Below are 22,895 nucleotides of genomic sequence, written 5' to 3'. Positions count from 1 at the left end.
TTTCCTATTTTATACTTCCATATGGGCGATTTCCTTTCAGGGCAGGTTCTCAAACTTACTTGATACAGTTCTGTCAAATGGCTTTCTAGCTGTCTAAGGCAGAAATTAAATTGCATAGTCATCTTGCTAAGGCTTATAAAAAGCTGGATGAGAGATCTGGTTACTGGCACTGGAGTTTCTCTTGCGTAGTTCCATATATCCTGTTAATTTATTACCGGCAAACAAAACCACATGAGTTTGCTTCCTTGCTGCTGATAACCTGAGCTTCATTGCTGGATTCATTCACTCCTGACGGTCATGGCAAACGTGCCATTACACTAATAGCTGGTTATTAATCACTGCCAATGGTTGTAATTATATCAGCTATTAGGAAGTCAACTAAAAGCAATGTCTGTCCAACCAGCATGGAGAATAAGAAGAAACATGGTCCCCGCTTCACAGAAGCGGATGTTTGTTGGCGACTTCGTTTCCTTTTACAGATGGATGCACATTAGAAAAATAACTGAATTTCAGCACCTTTCTACTTCCACTCCAGTGTCCAGACCTGTTTACTGTGATTTGCTCTGCGCCAAGGTGTTGGCTTTCCGAGCACTGCAAGAAGGATTCAGGGTTAAGCAGCTGTTGTGCTGTCCTCCCAGCCAGACCCTCTTCTCTAAGAGTCCCTGGTCCAAATCCGTCTCTGAAGAGTCCTGGTTTACCCCTGTATGTCACTTCTGGATTGCTTTCAAGATGATCAGCGTACCATTGTAGCCGTGTATCCCTGCTGGGTGTATCCACAGGGGTGGGAGGCATCCCTTCCTGCAGCAGCATCACACCTTGCCAGCAGATACTTCTGTTGAGAGACTGGTTTAATTGGCAAATGCAGAGTTTGGAGTGTGCAGCAGAAGTACATCTACACTAAATATGCTGCTCCCAGTGATCACCTGTGACAAAAGGGTGGCGGAGCAGTGTCCTGTGTGTACCAGGATAGTCCTTTTGCTTGCAACATCTGAAATACCTGTGGAATTTTGATGTTGCAGCTGGGCAGAAGTTGCCTATATTGTTATTGCAATGGATGCAGTGACGGGCACATGCTTTTGCTTGTGCAGGAATAATTAGAACTTCCCTTTGTTCACAAGGACCATTTGCTCCTTTATATGTCTTTTATGCAAAATCCGTGTTTCCTTTTGGCTCATGCCCCTAGCTGTTTTTTTTCCTGTTTTGAGTGTGGATTGCTGTGACCTTTTGCGCTGAGAGCTCTGCTGAAGAGTGGTCTGGCTGGGGCAGCCCCTTTAGATCCCAGTTTGGCACGTTAGCACTCCCTTCCTCCTGTCCTCCTCCACTTGACTACTGTGGACAAAACATGCTCCTGGTGGATTTGGAGGCACTAGCATTGATGCAGGGAGTATTTCAGCACTGGTGTGAAACCCAACAGGTATCTTGAGCTGTGACCTTCCCTGAGCACAGTGGTGTGATTTCAGGCCTCATCATGAAAAGGGAACAAAATAGATATCTTCTTACAGTGGCTGAAAAGGTGTCTGGCTGTTGTTGGCTGATTGCTTGCAATAGGACGTTTAATGCTTCTGGAAATTGGCTGGCAAACCAAAATTGTCTCGTGGAGCAGGAGATGGGAGTGCATCAGCTGGGCTCCAGAGGAAGGCATGTTGTGTCAGGTTTTACCTGATGGATGTTTGTTTTTACTCTCCTCTTCAGGTAACTTTGCTGATAAGATAGCGGAGCAGCGTCAGGACGTCACCGTGATGGAGGATCACGCAGCTGGCCAGGAGAAGCACATCCCATCAGGTGAGCACCTCCAGGAGGAGATGGTGTAAAGGACCTGCCTTGCCCACTGTTGAGAGAATGACCTAAATGGGGAGAGCGGGGCCAGTGTGGCAGCGCGAGGGGTCCTTGGGGATGCCCAGGAGGAGGTGGTATGTGTCTCTGGAAGGTTACCGTGGATCAGCTGGCTGCAGCCAGCAGACGGTGGGTGGCCAACAAGATGCTCTGATGTTCATAGTTGTAGGATAATGCTGCTCTTTGATATCATTGCCCAGCAAGAGCAGGAGAACCCCCAGCATCCAGAGTAGTGATGATCTTATTGCTGCAGCTTTGCAAATTTATGTTTCTATGTTCACTCCTCAGTTTGCTATAAAAATACAGCACTGCTTTTATTTGGAGACACAGCTGCTTGCTGCCTGCTTTTCTCACCTGCACAGGGAGATGGGGAGAACTGAACAGAGAGGTCTGGGAGTGGGGGCCATGCAAGAGTCTTTCGCCCCATATTTCAGACCTGCATTTCTCAAGAAGCCTTTCCTTTCTCATTCCACCATGCTCCACAATTGAGCTTGGACACCCACGTAACACCAGCAAACCTGGTGGGACTCACTCCCAGCTATGCTCCATATGAACATCATCTTAATTTTCTTTTCTTGAGGTGCTTTGGACACGGCTTACACCAGATTAAATGGAATGCCTCTGTCCTGGAGAGAATCTGTAGCATCCATTCATCCTGGCTTCTGTAATGCATTTCAGTCTGATAGCTCCTCTCAGCTTGTAGCCTCAGCTTCACACATCACAGGTTCCCAGGGATTTTGCTTATGTTAGTTTGAATCTTCTTTTCCAAGTCATTTTCTCCGGTTTTCATTATTTTATTTGCCCAGACTCCTTGCAGAGAGGAGATTTACGCCTCTTGCCCTACTCTTCCAAAAGATGACTTTTGCAACCAAGTCTTCGTGCAGTGTGTTATGTGCTACACCAGACCCTTTATAAAGACTTGCTGGTTTGCAATGATTAGAATTAACGCCTCATGGAAGTGTTCAGCAGCCTGCTCTGGCAGGGAGGCTAATGGCTCCAGAAATGGCAGAGAGGACAACCGTGACTCAGAAGTTGTACATCTTTTCTGCTTACTTTGCTAAGATCTCCTTTCCTGCTTGTGCCGTGCTTTGCTGTCCAGTTCACTGGGCTTTTCTTTTGCTGATGGGTTTTTGCTTGCTCTTTTTGGTGATGACACTGGTGCTTTTGGTTGGCATTTTCACGCTTTGCTTGCTTATTAGTTCAGGTGTTTTATACTCTCCAATAACAGTTTCTTGCTGCTGTGGATCTGGGCAATCAGAGTTTGTAACTCACAGGCCATAATTCATAGCCAAGGACTTGTTATAAGTATTTGAATGTTTTCCAGGCTATCCCCTTCAGATACCAGTCGATGATGGATCGGATGAGCCTGTTTCTGAAACATCTGACGCAAAGAGCACCCCAACTACGGAAGGTGGGAGCTCTTTGACTTACTGCTTTGAAACCATGATGGATGGGGTCGTGGTAAACCTTGCTGAAAGACTCGCTATGCGGTGTTCTGGTGGGATTTCTCAGGAGGAGTGTCTGCACTCTTGGACAAATGCTCTTCATTAGTCTCGTCACGGGCAATGTTTGCCACTCTGCAGAATGAGATAATGAGCTTTAAAGGTGGAGAATGGGTTGGAAGGCAAGAGAAGGTGAAGCGTTAATTATAGTTCAGGAAGTTCTTGCGATTTGTTTCCTGAAGACTTTTTACACAGTGACTGCGAGCTCCTGTTAGCACAGCCAGGAGCAATCCCGTGTTATGCGCTCCCAGGGCCAGAGGTTTGCATCACTCTGCTTCCCCAAAATACTCACAGCACATGCTGGCCGCTGTGTTCCCTTTCAGACTTAGCTGTACCTCATAGCTCTTTTTTTGCCCTCTCTGTATTTATATGTTCCTTACTACAGCATGATTTCATGCTGGAATGATGGGATGGGCAGAGTCTATACATAAAACAAAACTTTGTGCTGATGTAAAAGCCACCTTTGGTAGGACTCGGGGCGTGTCTGTGCTGCTCCAGATTGTTATCTGAGTGACTTGTTCACCGCTTTAATTAACTGCACTTTCTGTGTTCCTCTGGCTGCTTTAATCCCAAGTATCTGCCTCTTGGAGACTTTGGGTAAAGGCATTAGTTTGCAAAATTAATCTAAAAGAAAGGTGGACAGAGATGCTGACTGTTCCAGCCCTGTCCCGCTGGAGGTGTGGGTCGACTGATCTGTGAAGTGGCTCTGTTCCTGTCTGTGTGGCTCAATAAATCAATATGTAAAACCTGGCTGGTGCAGAAGAGGATGTTGTCCCTCTTTCCAGTTGGATTGGGACTGTCATGACGAGCAGACATCCCTCTGGGAGATGGAGCAGGTATCTGTCTGTCTCAGAGCTGCCCAGAGTGCGACGGGGTCACGGTGCTGGGATGGTTTATGAAGGTATCCGATGGGAGCTCTTCGTTCCTGCTCCAGACCAGTGAGGTCCCCATGCAGGTGGCATTGCCGTGCATGCAGATCAGGCACCAGCGGCCATATTTAGCTGTGCATTTTCAGACAGTGAGACAGACAGTGTTTATGGTAAAGCCTCCAGCTGCGTAAGGAGTACGCTGGAGATGTGTGGTTTGTGCGGCAGAGGGGGCAGCTCATGGTGTCCCTGCGATACTGGCTTTGCTGTGTCATTTGCAGTTGTCTCCCTCCACAAGTACTGGCTCAAAGAAGGGAGTCGGGTGCTTTTCTAAGCAAAACACTCTTCAGGCATGTCCTGGCCTCCACAGGGTTTTGCCACTCGACGGCTATGTGAAAGCTGCGTTGTTTTTCAGATGCCACAGCACCTTTAGTGGAGGAAGGAGACCACGAGGATCAGGGTGGTGTCGAACAGCACGGGGAGATCCCAGAAGGAACCACAGGTGAGGGAGACCAAGGTGCAGTTTCATCTCTTGATGCAGACAAAGCAGAGAGCTGGACTGGTTAGTGCTTTAAAATAACACTGCAAAACTTCTTGCAGGCATGCTTTGCTCCTGATGCGTGCTTCTTGCTTCTCCACGGCCTGCAGAAATAATTCTTAACTTACAGTTGTCCTCTTGCCTTCCTCATCCTGGGGGAAACTTGGCAGCCTTTTCTTTTCTCTTTCTCACCTCCCCATCTGACAGTCTTTCTATCTGGTGTCTCAATGGTGCCTTCGCCTCCTGTCTCCAGGCTAAGTGCTTTCCTGTCGATCTCGGTCATCTCTGCCCCTCTGCCAGCAGCCCCGCTTTGCTGGCGAGGAGAGGCGGTCACCGCAGGACCTTGCTGCTTGTCTCGCTGGAGCTCTCACTCAGCCCAGCCTGTGCGGTTGTCTTTGAAGCGGCAGGTGAAAACCAGGCCACTGCAGCAGTCCTTTGGCTGCCGGCGTGTTTTAAGGATAATGCAGAGGAAGTGAAGTGGCTAATTCAGCCTGAATGCTCTGTGGGGAATCGCTGCACCTGGACCTGTTTTTCCAGTGAGGGATGTGGGTCTTTCAGAGGCAGAGTAAGAAGGGAGTGAGCTGCAGCAGTGCTTTGTGTGTACAAGAGGGCAGGAGATCCTGGGAGAGTCAGGTCTGTCTGTGAAAAATGAGTATGTGGCCCCTGTGTGGTAGCCACTGACTTTTCCTGGAAGCATCAGGCAGAACCTGAGAAAGGTAGTGGGTGGAAATGGGGTTGTGCCAATGCCCGAGCACTGAAACAAGCCCTTAGCACACTCCCTTGGGCAGCCAGATTGTCTATCATGCATCCAGTCCCCAGGCTGCTGGTGGAGCCCTGGGCTGAAACGCAGAGTGGCTTGTCTGCTAGCAAGAATGCGCAGTCTCTGGTTCAAGATCTGACCGTACCAGGGAGCCAGGAAGAAGCAGTGTCTCCTGAACTCTTTGGAAAAAAAGATGGGGAAAACAGAGAAAGTCCCAGTTTGACTGTAGAACTGTGACATACAGATATAATTGATTAACCCTGTTTGAAAGTAGTCCTATAATAAATTCAAAAAATTGTGATAGAGACAAACCATCGCTCCTGTGAAGAAAATTGTGCTTCTCTAATGTACCAGTATTCCTGAAGTGTCAGATGTATATCAGACTTGGATTTACAGGCGTCACATAGCCTCGGCAGAGTTCAGTACAGTAAGCTAGTAGACACCAAGAAGGTAGGGCTCAGGTAAGAGACATTCATGTGACTGCTGCCGGCAATGTAAACGCTAGGTGGGGGTAGAAGAGGGGATATAAATCCACAAGTTTCCCTGCTCCCTAACAGGGAACTTTGTTTGAACAGTGTTTTTACTGCACCTCTCTGCCTGAGGGAGCTTGTACTAACCTGCCACCCAGGATGTGCGAGTTGGTGAAACACTTCTCCAGTTTGGTACAGCACAAGCTGAATAAATCTAGCTAGATCCATCGTCGGCATGGGTTGGTTTCCTTTCCGATGCTGCCGTGCTCATAATACAGTGCTGATGGGCAGAATCAGCAGGGAGGTAAATAAACTCTCCAGGCACACGCTTAAACTTAACTCTCGTTTTGATCATGTTTTTCACATTCTTTCTCTGAACTGGGACCAGCTGAAGAAGCGGGCGTAGGAGCCACCCCCAACCTGGAGGACCATGCTGCAGGAGATGTCCCTCAAGGTTAGTGAATCATCTGTCGCCGGGGTCCAGTTATTGCTGCCCACACGTGTGGCTGGTTGCTACTGGGAATTGTCTTCTGTAATGCAAATGCTCTGCACTGTACGAGCAGTTGTGCAGTTCTCCCTGTTCCTAACAGGGGAGGGCCATACATGCTTTGAATGTTCCAACATACTCATTTCAGGGAGCTGCAGCTTTTCATGCACCAAATTTTGCTCTCAGATTGCTGAAGCCCAGGTGCTTGTTTGTCCAGTTGCAAAACAGGGCATCCTTCAGGCTAGAAAAGGTAGTAAATAGAGCTGGGATGGCGCAGTTAGCCAGGAGGAACTGGTCAGCATTGAACTGAGCCGGTTTTGGGTCCTGCATGTCGCACATGAAGGAAGTGAATTGTTTCTCTAATACTATGCCTCTTCTAACTTGAAACATGTCTCAAACCTACTCACTGATGCCCTGACTTTAACATTAAGGGTCTTTTTTTCTCATGGCTCTCTGGAAGGCCTCTCTTGATTCCGCTTAGTTCAGACTTGACTGAAAACTTCAGGACAGGATTTTCGCAAAGCACACAGTGCTGGCTTAATTCTGTCCCCAGTGGGGCAGATGTATGAGTTCAAACTCCCTTTGATACAGCTGTCTTGCTAACACTAATACACCGTAGTGCTAATTTGGTGTGCTGGTGAAAATCTTCGTTAAACCCCATTTTGTAAGGCAGTTTTCTGTGCAGTAGACAAAAAATTCCTCTATCTGCTTGGCCAGCATCTTTCCTCCTCATGGCTGCATTACTGCATTTACAGACATCCATGTCTTTTAAAGAAGTAAACAGATCTTTGCCTCTTGGCTCAGGGCAGAATTCAGCTTGTCTTTGCTTTCCACACACAGATCAACACAGTTTTGTGCAGTCTGCTCCCTACTATTAAAATAAAACCTTTCCTTGCCTGTCCAGTGGCTCTTGGACTAGCAAAATAGCAGCGTCACTACAAAAAAGAAATCAAGACTGTCAGCAGGAGGGGGGTGAAGTTCTCTTTTCTGTGTGCCCTGTTCAGTCTGGTTCTAGCTGCTATTTCTCACCAGATTTTTAATAAGACCTGTCTGTACTGTCCTGGGATCAGAACTGGAGCTCTGATATAACCTATACGTGACATTTCTAGTTTCTTATGTAAATTGTTACTTCTGTGAAAGTGGACTTGTAATAATGCACTGCTTCCTTTTAATGGTTCTCTTTGATTGGGAGGAAAACGTTATTATCAGTACACACACACAGTCTTGGCTGCCTTCGTTTTTCATGTTGTGGGATTTGAAAAGGTGATCTTTGCAGTGAAGATGGAACATGTTAAAATGCCTTTGGAGTCTCAGGTGGCGAAGCATCTTCTGATTCACAGTTTTTGCTCTGCTGGCATTCTCCCAGCTCCTGACCTTGTGCAGCACGTTTGCCTCGGAACCGCTGACAGGTCTGGCAGTATGGAAGTACAGCTAATGAACTGACTGTCCACGCCTCTGCACTGGCGTCGTTAATGGTAGTATTGGTCATTTGCTGAAGAAATGAGCCAGGACGGTCTGCTGGCTACTGCATAAACACCCTTCAAATTCCTGTGGTTATAAAAGGTGTTTCTTGGTGCCACATTTCAAATACTACCTTCCAGTAGGTGCCAACTTAGGATTTCTCTTAAACCACAATTTCCGAGGTCTTTGTGTGGTATTTTCACTGAACCATTATGGCTCAAACGGGGAGAACATTGATAAAAGACCGAGTCAGTCTTGACTTCTTCTTTTCTTGTTTTGATCTTGTTTGTTAATCCAACAAAGCAACAATTGAAATCTCAGTACTGAAGTGCTCTGATCTAGGCTCTTTAGTTTACCCCATCAGTGCTCAAAAAGACCATAGAGTATTTGAAGCTGGACAAATTTGTAATATAAGATGGGCCTTCTTACTAGGGCAGTTGACTTTAGAGCAATTTACCTATATTCAGGGTGAATTCTCCATTGCTCAGTGCATCTTTGCTTCAGTTGAGTGATTTTCTAACAGAAAAGCTCCAGCTCAACCAGAATATATGGCTTAATGCAGCAATTGTTGGGTGAAATTGTAAAGGTCTGTGTCATGCATGAGATCAGCGATAGAACATAATTCTCTCTTTTACCAAAAAAAAAAAAAAAAGAGATCTGTGTCTCTGTGACCTTAAGTTTTGGGTTTTAAATGTCACACTTTCTACTCTGCCCAAATAGTGGCAGCAGTGCTGGAGCTCTAATTAGCCTGAGTGGGTGCACAGTCCAAAATTGCTGTGGCCCTGTGGCTACAGCCACATTTTTTACTTACAGTCTCCTTTCCACTGAGGCTGTCTGCTGCACTGGCTGTTGAAATACACAGCGGTAAGAGAGGAGAGACAGGAGTGCTCTTCCCCAAGCTCATTAGCAATAGAAACGTTCTGGAGAACAAAGCAGAGCTGGTTTGAGCTCTGGGGGGTATGTAACTGATGCCATGTCAGCATGAACATCTCCTGCCAGGGAGGAGAGGGCTTGAAGGATTTTGTAAGCCCGTGAGAGAGGGAAGGGTGTCTGGCCTGTTTTATTGAGGCCCTTGAGGCAAGAAGGGGTGGTCACTGACCAGCAAACTGATGGTCCAGTGGTGGTGGTAGATTAGAAAATGGGTGTGTTTTTGGCTTCTGGAACCCTCTCTAGCTAAACCAGCTCATAAAGTGCGGATGTGGCTGATCTTGGCCTTTATGGCACAAGCCTGGGATACCCCAGTCACCCCCGAGACCAGGTCCAGGGAGGAGTCTGTTCTCCCAGGCGCTGTGGCTGTCACTGTTCCTGATTCCCATGGGGATCAGAGTTTCTTTAAAGGCAAAAGCCACTGTAGAAGTGAGTTGTCTGTTCAGTGGGGCAGTGTGGGACTTCCTTTTTTCCTCTAGATAGTCGAAATCCTTAATCCCTCTTCAGCATTACATTGTCTGACTGCTTATTTGATATGCCTGTGCTAATTGTTTGCCCGTGCTTCGGACCTTGCGTCTTCAACTCCAGGGGAGTCATGCTCTCCAAAGCTACAACCTGGCCCTCAGGAACATGTGGGAGACACAACAAAAAGAGAAAGCCAGCCCACAAAGCAGGTAGCTGGGGTTCTCCAGCAGCCTCTTCTGTCACATGAAATGAAGGCCACAACAGCAGCTCCCACCAGAATCGAGGTCACCATCCCAATACCCCTGGATATGTACCAAGACTCCAGAGCATCTGAAGACAACAATGAGTTGTGGGATCAGCGAGGCAGAGAAGGCATTGGTGTGGATCTGGCGCTGGGAGCAGAGCTAGGTCATGATGTGCGCACTGAGGGGTTGGCAAGACCAGGTGGCACAGATGACTCCCATATTAAAGATGGGCCATCTCCTTTGTACACCAGAGCCCCATTAAAAGAAGATGCCAGTGGACGGGAAAGAGATGAGGACCGTGATATTGACGAAACTTCTGAACAGTATTTTCATTCCCTGGTGGGACAGCATATTTCACCAAGGCCTGAAATGGGCTTGTGTCCAGCAGCAGACAAGGAAGCTCTTAAAGAATATGCCTCTGAAGAAAACAAGTCCAAAGATGTCCTCAGAGACATACCAAGAGAGACACTTCTTGTGGAAACTGAATCTCATAAGGTAGGGGAGGACCAAGAGGAGAAGAGACAGCCATCAAAGGGGGAAGAAGACACAGATGTCACCCCATCAGAGCCTTCTGAAATCTCCCAAAAAGAAGTTGAGCCTGAGGAGGGAGAAGATTCTGGACCCTTACCAGAAACAGCCAAACTTCCTTTTGAGTTAAAAGATCATGTGAAAGACAAAGATGCTCCTTTGGAAGAGGCTGTGCCAGATACAGGAGAACGCTGGACGCCCAAGAAGAAACCTGGTGCCCAGGTTGCAGATAAAGCTGTCAGTCGCGTCCCTCTCCTAAAAGGTGTGTGCAACGTTTGCCTGCCCTGAGCTGACATTGCCGGTGGCTTGCTCACGACAAGGCTGCCTGCACAAGTATTTCAGCTTGCTGCCACCTCTTGAATCCTGCTGCTTGGGAAATGGCCTGGACCTTTGCTGTGAACTGATCTACAAAACGCCGCTGCTTCTTCCTCCCCTCCTTCCCTCTTTAGTTTAATCCTGGATGTCCTGGCGTACTTGCCAGACCCTTACGCTTCAGTTTTGCGTCCCTTGCATGGTGCTGGCGTGTCCCAGATTATGCTTTGTTGACCTGTTTTTGTTTTGATTTTCTTGGATCTGTGGGGTTGGGGACCTTAACTCGCACCTGGCACCTTCCCGGAGAAGATGAAGACCCGATGGATGTTTTTCTGGCATGTTGGAGTGGGGCTAACCCGGCGCACGCTGCGGCTTGTTCCAGCGAGACACATGCCATCCAGTTTGCATGTGTCCACTGTCCGGTCCACTAACTCTTTGTATTGGCTTTCCTAAAGAGGGAGGAAAAAGGCAAGTGAGATGGCAGGTCTAACCATGGAAAAGGCCCTACACTGGTCTTGTTTCTTGTACTTTTCCCTTAAATAACCACTACTGGCTGCTGTGGGAGGCAAGGTCTGCAGCTGGCTGGACCTTTCCTCACTACAGGGCACGTCCGATGCTCTTACAAAGCATCCTTCTCCGATCCCAGTTCTGGACAGCGTGTCCCTGCGTGGTGCAACACAATGGCTGTATTTGGGGTGTTTTGTGGGAGCTGCCGGTGTGTGTGGAGGGCTGGTTCTTGGGCACATCTAACAGCATGTGTGTCTCCGGGCTGGGCTGGACGGGCAGGCAGACCCCGCAGCCACTGTGTTTGTGCAACAATCTCAGTCTTAGCATCCCTGCCAGCAGAGCAGCTCTTACACTTTTTCTTTCTCCAAGAGTTATTTTCCACCTTTCCTGGGGGTCAGAGGGATGTCACTAGGGATGTCAGAGGGATGTCATTTGGCTCAGTGGCCAAATGCAGGTTTTGCAGTGAGTTGTGTTAATAAGCTGGGGCAGCAGGACACACATTAAAACCCAGTGGTGTCTTACGGTGTTGTACCTCATCTCCAGTTGTCCAGGGCCTGTCCTGGGGGAAGCTCTGCCTTTCACCTCAGCACCGCATGCCAAAAGCTGGCTTGGCTGCTTCCATTAGCCTGGACATCCCGCTCACTGCCCCTCTGGTTTGCGGCAGAGAGAAGTGCGCTCTTTGCTGCGTGGGGTTCATGAAGAAATTGTTGATGTAGCTTTTTCCATTGGAGCTAAAGCTCATAACATATTTCTCATTTTTTCACTACCTAATAACCAGCGGGAAGCTTTGCACATGTGCTGCAGGGCATTGGCATGGCTTTCTGTTGCTAGCATCGGAGCCTGAAAATGATGGCCGTCTGGGGATGCATTGCCCAGAGTCAACCAGTTTCTGACCCAATAGGAGGAATTTCTTTAATTATTTAATGGTCTTTTCCTTCAAAGACAGAGATACTTTCTGGCTGTTCAGCTCCAGCCTTGCTCCAGTCTGTAGTTTAACTGAATTTGGGAAGGGTAGTGCATCCGGCAGCTCTGGGGGTGGCTGCTGGGATGGGTCAGGGTCCTCAGTGCCGGATTAACAACATTCTTCATGTCACTGGGAAAGGGCTGACCCCCCCAGGGCAAGTTTCCAAAACACTGGGGAGAATACCAGCAGCTTTTCCTCCCAGATTAGGGAGGAATTAGCTGAAGACTGGGAAAAGGGGCTTTGTTATGACTGCCTTATAATACAAACATTACTTCCTCCCTGTTTCTAATCTCCTAATTAGCAATACTGCAGTCTGTTGTGCTTGTAGACTAATGGGACAAAACACTGAAATATTGTCAGTCGCTCTGTGCTCCATACGAATCAAGTAGGACAACAGCTAAAACTTTAAGACCCTGCAGGGTCTGACCCAGATGGAAGGCGCTCTGCTGGGGAGGCTGAAAGCAGCGTGTCAGGAGAGATGGGAAGCAACAACAGCCAGGTATAAAAATGCTTTGCAAAGTTGATGCACTGAACAACAACTTTAAATGAGATCGTGGGCAACCTGGTGCTCCTAGGATCGGGGCATCCTTCAATTTTAATCTTTACATATATGGTTGGTAGAACCCATGGGTGTTTTAGAGAGGGAGATTGATGTTTAGGATTCAAGAGAACTGTTCTGTCCTGAACTGAACAGATGCTACTGGAACTGAGTGTAAATCTGGGCAAAATGGTCTCATACAGACCTTGTTGCGTGTGTCTGATGCTCCAGTGGTGACTAATGCGCTGTTGCCTATGCACAGGATAATCTGTTAAGTCAGAAAGTTACGACGTGGAAGTATTTCTGCAAGAAATGGGTGACTTTGTAATATTTCTAAGAGTAGGATTTAATTTAAAGGAGAGCAGGAACATGGAACACCCACCCGGCATGCATGTTGCTGTAGCGCAGGCGTTGTCATCTCCCTAGAGTTTACGGACCAGTCCCAAGAAGTGTAACTGTGTGTTTCCATTTCTCAGGTCGTATGGACAGCAAAGACAAGGAAGGGACTGAAGCTGAGGAAAAGAAACTGAAGGTAAGCTAAAAAACAAAACCAGAGGTAACGTCAGCCCACTAAGTGCTGTGCATGTTCCCAACTCCCTCTCCTCCTCTCCTGGACTGCAGTTGTGCCTCTTAGGAATCCTTGCCATTACCTTCCATTCTTCCATCTATATTTCAAGAACGTTTTTATTTTTGTCTTCCCTCACCCCGGTTTGGATGGTGCAATCCGTGGTGATCTTTGAGGGCGAGGAAGCAAACCAAAACTAAACCAAACATGTGGCTCGTGGGATTGGGTGGGTGGTTAATCATTTTCTCAGCCTGAGACTGGAAAGCAGCCAGCTGGCTTTGCTGGGGCAAACCAGTGCGAAAGCAAACTCAAAACTGCATTGGGCTGTACTGGGGACAAGCGCTGTAACAGTGAAAAGAACAAAACCTGTAATTAAAAAAATTAAATCATCTAGGCCTTGCAGATGCTGTGTTCTGGGTAAGGAATAGAGTTTAATAGTGAGTGAATTCAGTAAAGAAGTTTAAAGGTATCTGTCACACTGCTGATTTGGAGAAGGTTTAGCTCAGCTGGCCATTACCCTGGCTAGTACCTGGGTGAGGTAATGGACAAGCTGATGGGCAATTCAGTTGGTGAAGAATTAAAGATGAGAAAACGTATATTCAAACAATGTGAAATTGGGTCTTTCTCTAGGGAGGTTTGGAGGGTTGTATCAGGCTAGACATTTGACAAGATTCCAAGGAATAGTCTGGATAAAAACCAATGATCTGTTATTGATAAAGCAGATATGGTGGGTTTGGGGGATCTGGGAGCAGTCATCTGCATCTCCCAGAAATCCTGGTGTTGATAGTGCTGTACCTGCAGCGTCTTTGCTGGCAGAGCACATGGAGAGTTTGGGAGTAAACAGAGCGGTTCAAATGGTAAAACGTGCCCCTGGTGTGGAGGGCAGTGGCAAGGGCAGGCTGTCATGGGGGTGACACATGGTGCTAAGTTGTGTGGGAGATAAAGAGCTGAGATATCCCCCGTCTGCCAGTGCAGCCATGGGACCCCGGGCCCCGCAGCTCTTGCCCAGCTCTGTGCTGCAGGGAGAAGGCAGGACCAGCCATCGCCTGTCCCACACCCAGTTTGATATTGCACCTTCTAATCCTAGTTCATGTTAGTGATCCCCTTTTGTTTCCCATCCATACTGATTTTTTTTGTTACAATTTTATTTTTTTTCCATGTTTAAGAAATCCTCACCTTCCACTGCCAAACCCCCAGGCGCTAGACCCTCCATCCCCCCCCAGCGACACACCTCCTCTAGCACAACCCCTTCGAAAACACCCTCCAGCCCTGCTTCCACCTCTAAACGAGTCTCTTCTGTCACATCCCGACCTGCCAGTTCAGGAACGCAAGAAATGAAAGCCAAGGTAAGGAAATGGGATGTGAGAGAGGCAAGGCTGCCTTGGGGAATACCTTAAAGCATTCCTGACAGGTCTGGCAGTGCTTGGCTGGGCAGCTTCTCCGTGTCCCGTTCAGTGGAGAGGGTGGGAGATGCTTCCCCTTCACCTTTCAGTGGCCGTAGCCAGACTTGGCTCCAGTTTTGGTGTTTGAAGCAGCTGGGTCCATCTCACCAGCATGTAGGCGCCTTGCGCTGCGATACAGCAAAAATAGCTCATTGCTGCCGGGTGCTACCTGGTCTCTCTGAGGCGTTTCCCGGTCTCTTTATGCTCTTCTTTGTTTTGCAGCTTTATGCTGTGTTTTATGGATGCGTTGGCTGTAAACAACAGATGTATTTGAAACGTGCAAGAGCCAGATCTGCCAGGTGCTACACAGAGAATAGGAAATGCACGCACATCCGTGGTTATTCTGCAATGTAAAAAGTAGCTTGGAGTTTCCCTTTATGGTGTTTAGTCATACAAATACACCCATGGTGAGGGGAAGAGCAGAGATTGCAGGTTGCAGACAATGGGATACAGTTTTACTGCAATAGGGATTGCTATGGCTCTGCTCTGGTTCCCTGCTGCCTTGGGACCAGTTAGCATGGAAATTGTCACTTGCGTGTTTTTCGTGAGCATTTGTACACGGACCAGCATTAGAAACTCATCAGAAAGAGGATGTGTTAGTTTATAGATCCGGGGAGGTTTTTCTGCAGGATCAGAAGACAATAAATAGCATATTGCTGTTTACACGCCATTACAGATTGTGTACGTGTTACAGGAGTGTATTACAGGTGGGGATAAAGGAGGTGCTTCTTTGTGTTTGGAGTCTGGCACTGTACTCCTGAATGGAGCCTCTGGTCTAGTCCATGGATTTATTTATCTTCTGTACAAAATCTTACCAGGACAGGGGAAACAAGATGGAATTTGGAGAACAGACAAAGGATGGGAAATGGGGTGTGAACAGGCACATCGCGGATTTGCCTGCGTGAGGGGAAGCCTGTGGGAGCTCCTGTGGGCTGTTAAGGTCGGAAGCAGGAGGGTCTCGTGCTCTGATCCATGAGGTGTGATGGCCCATCACCAGGCAGATTCCCCCTGCATCAGCCTTTCCCCCTTGCGTCCCCAGGGCCCGGAGATGAGAGGTGGCACGAAGACGGCCACGCCGCGATCTGCAGCCGGGCAGGCTCAGAGGAACTCAACCAATGCCACGCGCATCCCAGCAAAGACACCCACGGCCCCCAAGACACCTCCCAGCTCCGGTAGGTGATGGCGAGAGCGGCGTGCTGCTGCCCTCCCCTGCTGTCTCTGACTATAGAGGCTCTGCTTTGGTGGTGCTCCCTGGTTCTCTACGAAATTGTTTTGAGGTAGTGAACAAATTTGCCTCAGTGCAGGCTGGGGTCATTCACAGCAAGAGCATGGCCAGCAGGTTGGGGGCTGCTCAGCCTTGTCACGGGACTGTGGGTGCAGAGCTGGGGACGATTCTTCTGAAATGAGCCCTTCTGGATGCTGCTTTATCTGCTCCGTTCATACAGTTGCCAGTGTGTAGAAGAGGGCACTTGCTTTATCCCTTTGGAATTTCCTCCAATTTGGAAGATCTAGGCAGCTTCATTTTTTTAATCCATCTATTCCTTTTGACAATATTTCACAAAGACCAGAGGCAAGAGGATCTATTCTTCGATTGCAGGAATGGAGATTAGCCCATTATTTTCAGAGAAGAAAACACCAGAAAGCATCAGGCATTGTAAATTTCCATTAAAACGGTGCATTTCACTGGATATATATCTATTTTATACTTAACCAGAGCTGCATAAAATCTTAAATCAATTAAATTTCCAGCTTTATTATGTTTAAGCATCTTTCTCATTCATTAAACAGGCAGAAAGGAGCAGAAAAAAGCACCTCCTGCAGCAGCAAAGTCTGAGAAAGGTGATGTATAAGGGTTTTCTTTTCTTCATCCATTTCTTTTCAGGCTGGGGACGCTTCTAAACTGCTCAGTGATCAGCCTTATTTAATTGCATAAAATAATTTTGTAAAAATGCTTCCAAATTTCTAATAGAAAAGTAGTTTTGTTTGAGCGTCTTTTGTCTGTAGTTTGTCGTGCGTGCTAATGTCACACTTGGGTGGGGAGTCTTACCATTAGTCCAGACAATGAAGACCATCTTCCTTCTGAGATACTAGAAAAATGCCTTTAATCACAGTTTTCACTTCAAAATGAAGTAGAAAAAAGTGCAGCCATCTCTCCCCTGCTGATGGTCTTCACTAGGAGCAGTGGATGGGCCCTGGGACCAGACAGATCAGCCCCATAGAGGAAGGCAGTGAGTGGGGAAGGGATTGCATACCCAGATTGCTTATCCTGTGCTTGCATCCCTCTGCAAACTTCAGGTGAGCAGCCAAAGTCTGGAGACAGAAGCGGTTACAGCAGTCCCGGCTCCCCCGGGACTCCAGGCAGCCGTTCCCGCACTCCCTCTCTGCCCACCCCACCAGCCAGGGAGCCCAAGAAGGTGGCAGTGGTTCGCACACCACCGAAATCTCCTGCGTCTGCCAAGAGCCGCATCCAGCCGTCAGCCGCACCCATGCCTGATCTGAAAAATGTGAAGTCCAAAATTGGCTCAACTGAAAACCTGAAGCACCAGCCCGGAGGTGGCAAGGTAAATGTGGGCTCTGCTTTCCAGGGGGCTGTCTGTAGGGACAGCATCTGGGAAGGGAGAGCAGCCGAGCTGGGGTCAGAGTGAGCAGCCATGCTTCAGCTGATCTCCAGCCTGATGCTGATTTTGGAGTTTTTTGGGCTGATTGGGTTGGGTGCTTGTCCTGAAATTGCTTGCCTGGCTTAGTGCAGTAGAGCTGTCCCACAGAGAGGACTGCAGAGAGCTTGTGATGTGGCTTTCATGGAGTGGCACGTCAGTGTATGGACTGGCTGCCAGGGGAATGACATTCCCTCCTGGTGTCCAGTTAGGGAGAGCAGATTGTGACCTGCAGCCCTGAAGAGTCGCAAGATCAGGGTTGTGTTTCTGAATCCTATACTGTGTGATCTGGAGCAGCTGCCTCCATGTCTTCATTAGCGAGCAGACAGGATGGTCTCCTCCCTGTGAGGGTCCCATTTTTTCAGAACATTGTGGTTTTGGATCCAACTCTGTTGGCAAGGTTTTGGATTGTGTTTTGCCATCAGGCGCTGTCTTGCTACATGATGCAGTGTGGCATGGCCAGAGCTGGTGGCACTATTTCAACCACTGGTACTTCTCACTCCCAGAGAGGCAGTTTCATGAGCAGCAGAGTGAACTCCGTGCTCCCAAGTGCTTGGGAACCAGGGTCCTGTGCTAAATTTTGCAAGCCCAGCAGAGGGGAGGGTTTGGGTGAGGGAGTGGTGTGAGCTAATTCGTCCGCGCAGCCCCGAGAGCAGCAGTGTGCGGTTGCACGGCTCCAGCTGTGGTGTTGGCTGCTCAGCACCCATCCGAGCCTCTCTGCACTGCTCCATTGCACTGTGTGGCTGTGTCCCGAGGCTTTTATAAAATCCTCCTTGCTGCATGGGTGGAGACGTGAAAGCCCATGGTGATGGGCTCTGACTGGTGATGGTCTGGTGGCCCTTATACAGATGTTAAATGGCAGAACTGCACGTCTGATGGCTGGTGCAGTCAGGAGTCCTCGTGTGCTTGTGCTCGCCTGCCCCGGGGGGTGAACACCGCCTTGTAGACCTTGCTCTGCGGCTGCTAATGCAACAGAGCCATGATAAATCTTTCCCTGAGTGCAGTGCATGCCATTTTATGCGACTAGGTAACCCCGTGGCTCCGAATGTTCGACTTTGGCATGGGGGGAGGCTTTGAGATGGCTTCTCTTCACCATCTTAAATAGCAGCGTGCTTTGTCACTTCCTTATGTGCATTTTTCACCATGGCTGGTGATTTTCTCGACAATGCACATTTTCCTTTGTACTGCAATCCAGGGGGGCTCTGGAGCCTGGGCAGGGCTGCTCTGGCCATTGGTCTTGAGCAGAGCAGCACGTGTCCTTCCAGCTGCCTGTGTCCTGGGACCTCAGCCCTTCTGCCCACTTAGCACAAGGTTTTCCTGCCACTCCTGCAAAACACCACTTTTCAGGGATTTTGGAAAGAAACTTCTATTTACTGTAAATTGGTTAAATTGTTTGCTCATTCTTTTTAATCCAGCTTTTATGAGTTGAGTTTTTTTTTTCCTCTGTCCGCTTCTCTGTCAGGCAACATGTTTATTGTTGTCACTGAAAGAGTAAGAACAGCTGAATTTGGGACAATTCATTGCTCTTTGCAGGGGAGAATGGCTGGATGCTCTGTTGGGGAGTTTGTAGGACACGAGGCTGCTCTTAGCAGAATGGTTGCAGCTGGAGCAGAAGGGGCTGATCCCACAAGTTTGATTTTAGGGTGGCCAGAAGATGGGTCTGGAGCCAGCTCTCCACACAGATTTTGGCCCCCCCAGCCTAGGGAAGGAAAAGTACTTGGGGCACACACGCCAAGAGTCAGCCAGGCCACATCTCTTCCAGTACTTCTGCATTGTCTCAGCACTTTTTTTGTTCCTGGATCAGACTACTGCTCTGGCTGGACCAGGCTCTGCAGAACTGTGTCCTGCTTTGCAGAATTACTTGATGTGAACTTGGAAAATGATGCTGGAGGTGTGTGTCAGCCTTGGTGCTTCTCATGCTAAAGAACCGGGGTATAGCGAGGAGCTCTCCTTGCAGCAGAAGCAGCAGGCTGGGGACATGCTGAAACAGAGAGTGAGGTTGCCTGCTTAGACAGCTTTGTGGGTGTTGTCATCTAGGGACTGTATCTAGGGACTGTGATGCTGCTCTCTTGCAGGATGCCGTGTCTCTCTTCCTCTCGTGAGGGTTGTGCTTCAAACAGGCTTTCTCCCGAGCGAGCGCAGGCCTGTGTGCCTGCTGGTTTTCACCTGCATTTACCTCTGGTTTATACTTGCGTAGGTTGTAAAGCCAATCCCGACCACGCAGGGGAAGGAGCAGGGACTGTCTTCATCGTTGCCTTGTCTGGAACAGCTGCTCCTATACGTCGGGTCACTCCAGCATAGCTGCCCTTATAAAACCCAAACAGGGAAAACAAGGCCTAAAGGGAAACAGTTTAATTAATTAGTACAAAAATCTGTGTGTGGGAGGAGAGGGCATACAGGCCTTGGGACTGGAGAGTGAAGTTAGCATGGTATGTGGTTCCCCTGTGGGACAAAGCCATTTCCATCCTCTCTCACACCCGAGGTGGTGTTAGGAATACGCGATAGAGCTGCTGCCTTTGGGGGTGGTCTGTGCTGCCCCTTTCATCTCATCTATACAGGAGTTAAGAAAACTGGAGACATGGGACTGCATCCCTGGCAGCATTTGCTTTTTTCTCTTTGTAACTGTAGAGGGAGTTTGAGCCCTGCACAGCACAGAGCTCAGGCATCCTCTCCCAGACCGTGCTGGACACACAACTCCTGCTCTCCAGCCTGCTGCCCCAGCCAGCTGCTCCCATTTGCCCAGTTTGCTCAAGCTGCTGAAATGTGAGGCCCCGTCTCTCTGTCCTAGAGAAGGGGCATGTTCCCTGGCACAGGAGATGGGGCTGAGCAGGCATTTTTCTCTCAGCTCCATCCTTCATCCTTCCACTGGCTCTGCAGAAGCTGAGTCCAGAGCACTGGTGCCTTCCAGCATGTTTGCTGCCCAGCAAGTTTCCCATTTTGTTCAATGAAAGAAAATGGAGTTAGCTTGCTTTTTTGTTAGTGTTTCTGTCCTGGAAACCAGGGCTGCTTTGCTAGCCAGATGTATCCTCTCTCTAGCTGTAACCTGCCCACCTCCATCTTCAGTTTCCAACCCATGAGTAGACAAATCTAAGTGGCAAGCCAGAGGTTCTCCTTTGCTCTTGGCACTAGAAGGCAGGTTCCTGGTTTTAGTGATATAACGCATGGTCAAGCTGCAGATGGTCATGTTGTTTCTCACGCTCTTTTCTGGCTACCAAAGGTGCAGATTATTAATAAGAAGCTGGACTTTAGCAGCGTTCAATCCAAGTGTGGCTCAAAGGATAATATCAAACACATCCCAGGAGGAGGCAGTGTGAGTACCTTCACACTTTCAATGCACTATAATACTTCTTATTATAAGTGGCATGTTGTATACACTAAACCGCCAATGCTATCTGCAGCGACCCTGCCGTCAGATAGCTATTGGTGACGTGCAATGACTCTTTTCTGGCTACCAAAGGTGCAGATTGTTAATAAGAAGTTGGACTTTAGCAGCGTTCAATCCAGGTGTGGCTCAAAGGATAATATCAAACACATCCCGGGAGGAGGCAGTGTGAGTACCTTCACACTTTGAATGCACTGTAATAATCCTTATTATTAGTGGCATGTTGTATACACTAAATCACCAATGCTATCTGCAGCGACCCTGCTATCAGATAGCGATTGGTGACGTGCTCTCATTTAACCCCATTAACCCAAAAGACGTGGTTAGATGAACCCTAACAAGTCCTGTACATGCCTGACATGGACAGAACTAACTGACCCGTGTAGAAACCATGTCTGTAACAAAACATCCTGTTAACCAAAAGGTTTTACACTACTTGGAAGGCTTAATGCCTCATTGTCTGCAGGATGGGTGGCCTCTAGCAGACAGTGACGTAGTTGCTGATGCAGTAGGTGGATAGATTTAAAAGCAAACGCAGTCCCGGTTGCTTAATGTACTGCTAAATTGCACATGACTCTGCACAACATGTGAAAACGCAGGTTCCTGCCCATTCCCATCAGGCAAGTATGTTCCATGCAAATACTAAGCTTCTCCTTGCTAACGAATGTGTCTGGCAGTGCCCAGGGAGGCTGAGCCTAAAGTAATATTGAGTGAATCGGTTTGGATGCTGGCATTTCCAGCCATCCCAGTTAAATAGCCAGACTCAGCTTTCAGTTACTGTGCCAGAAACCTGGAGAAACTCCACAGAGGTTGGCGGATTTACCCCAGTCTCTCTGGAGACAGAGTTCGGGTCCAGGAAAGATGACGAACCAAGGAAGGAGCATCTCTGAGACCCCAAACAGTGTGGCCCAGGGTCTGTGGTTGCCTGGTCTGTGGCCATCTGAGGAAGCTATCTAGTGCCCCTCAGATGTTGCTGATGGATTATTTTTTTTGTGTGCTGTTTTTGATTCTGTGGATGCCCTCCCTGAGAAAATGAGTGTTGCAGAGGGCTTGGCATGTAAGCACTGGGACATATAACTGGGTTTGCAACCTCCGTCTTAAATTTGATGTCATTCTGCTTTTATTTAACGGGCCAGAGGAACTGCTTTGCGGAGGTCAGACCTCTGTGAAGCAGATTCCATGCTTGTTCTGCTTTTTCTTACCCCAGGGTCCTGCACTGGCTGGACTGCCTGGTGCGTGGTGGACCACTTGTTAACGCCAGGAGTTAGTGTTCGTCATGAATCATCTGTGCTGTGGCTGGTAATTAGCTTCAGCATGGGGTGGTGAGCTCATCCTTTTCTCCACTGAGAGCTCACACCATGGGCAAGTGTTTGCAATGGGTTAAGAATTATCTGGATTTTTGGCTGGAGGTTGTCATCGCCCCCCCCGGCCCCGAGCTCTGCCAGCAGTGAAAATTGTGTGATCGCTGCCTGGCTGTGTTAACACGGAAAGCAGCAGCTTAGCTCTGGGTGCGGGTGCTCGGAGTGAAGCCCTGCGCCGACATGGCCAGAGCGTGGCTGCACAGGCTTCCTGGCGGCAGAGCTGTGCCTTGGGGCTCCTCTGATGGAGGGGCAACAAGACACCACCGGCTTTCGATGGCTATCATGTCTTAATCCTCCACGACACTGTCAGCGGTGACTGCCTGCCCAGCCATTGCTACTTCAAGAGGAGTGAACTCTTGCTACAGTAACGTGGGGTTGGTACCTTTTTATTTTTAATGCCAGCTGATGCTCTCACAAGCTGATTCGTTAGGCAAAAGTTGACTTAAGCATTGCTGATGCTGAGAGGTGGGATCCCCAGGTCTCTGGCACTGGCTTCCTGGGCAATCAACTCTGTGCCCCTTTTCCTTCCTTGCTAAAATGGGGAGGACCCTTCTCTGCTCCCCAGCAGGATGGGAAGGGTTAATCGAGTCCTGTCTGTAAAAGAAGGGAACTGGAATGAGAGCAGAAAGTGTTTCAGTTGCTGATTGCTTGCTCTGGAAATGGGAGGTCTTTCAGTCCCAAGTCCCAGTGGTGCCCGAATTGCTCACAGGCCCTTCGGGGTCACGGCTGGGATTAGAAAGGCACCAGCTGTTCTTTTGGGGTCTGTTCCCTGCCTTCCGACTGCATCTAGCTCTCTTCCTGCCCAGTGCATTAAATGTGTGATCTTTCCCCAGTGCTGTCTTCATGTCTCTGTGTGCAGTGTGCTCCCAGACCCTAGGGTTGCTTTTCTCCCCTCTCTCTGTCTCTACTCTCTGTCAGATGTGCCTTTTGGTATGCGTGAGCATCGGAGCTGGTGGGACGGTGGCACTGAACCTCTGTTCCCCCCTCCTTTTCCTGGCTGCACGATGGAGGGGGGAGTGTTTCTCAGTGGTGTGCACAACCACAGTCCAGCACCGAGCTCTGAGGGTGATGGGGCCGGTGGACATGGG

At 48.7% G+C, this 22,895-nt stretch overlaps 1 protein-coding gene across 19 annotated transcripts in view; it reads left to right on the top strand.

The window, feature by feature from the left end:
• MAPT (microtubule associated protein tau) overlaps positions 1 to 22,895 on the top strand; it is a 52,622-nt gene that overhangs the window by 21,657 nt on the left and 8,070 nt on the right. For 7 of the 19 annotated variants that reach the window (XM_054224284.1, XM_054224285.1, XM_054224280.1 and 4 more), the window contains exons 2-13: positions 1,693 to 1,782; positions 3,158 to 3,244; positions 4,617 to 4,703; positions 6,358 to 6,423; positions 9,433 to 10,344; positions 12,880 to 12,935; positions 14,135 to 14,314; positions 15,450 to 15,582; positions 16,199 to 16,249; positions 16,706 to 16,971; positions 20,282 to 20,374; positions 20,522 to 20,614. In XM_054224284.1, the coding sequence (XP_054080259.1) occupies positions 1,693 to 1,782; positions 3,158 to 3,244; positions 4,617 to 4,703; positions 6,358 to 6,423; positions 9,433 to 10,344; positions 12,880 to 12,935; positions 14,135 to 14,314; positions 15,450 to 15,582; positions 16,199 to 16,249; positions 16,706 to 16,971; positions 20,282 to 20,374; positions 20,522 to 20,614 (2,114 nt within the window). The remainder of the gene's footprint in view (positions 1 to 1,692; positions 1,783 to 3,157; positions 3,245 to 4,616; positions 4,704 to 6,357; positions 6,424 to 9,432; positions 10,345 to 12,879; positions 12,936 to 14,134; positions 14,315 to 15,449; positions 15,583 to 16,198; positions 16,250 to 16,705; positions 16,972 to 20,281; positions 20,375 to 20,521; positions 20,615 to 22,895) is intronic. The other 12 variants (XM_054224288.1, XM_054224278.1, XM_054224289.1 and 9 more) reach the window with 10 other exon arrangements.

Source organism: Rissa tridactyla, chromosome 19 (assembly GCF_028500815.1).
Source record: "Rissa tridactyla isolate bRisTri1 chromosome 19, bRisTri1.patW.cur.20221130, whole genome shotgun sequence".
Lineage (NCBI taxonomy): Eukaryota > Metazoa > Chordata > Aves > Charadriiformes > Laridae > Rissa > Rissa tridactyla.
This window is presented reverse-complemented; position numbering and strand designations above follow the sequence as displayed.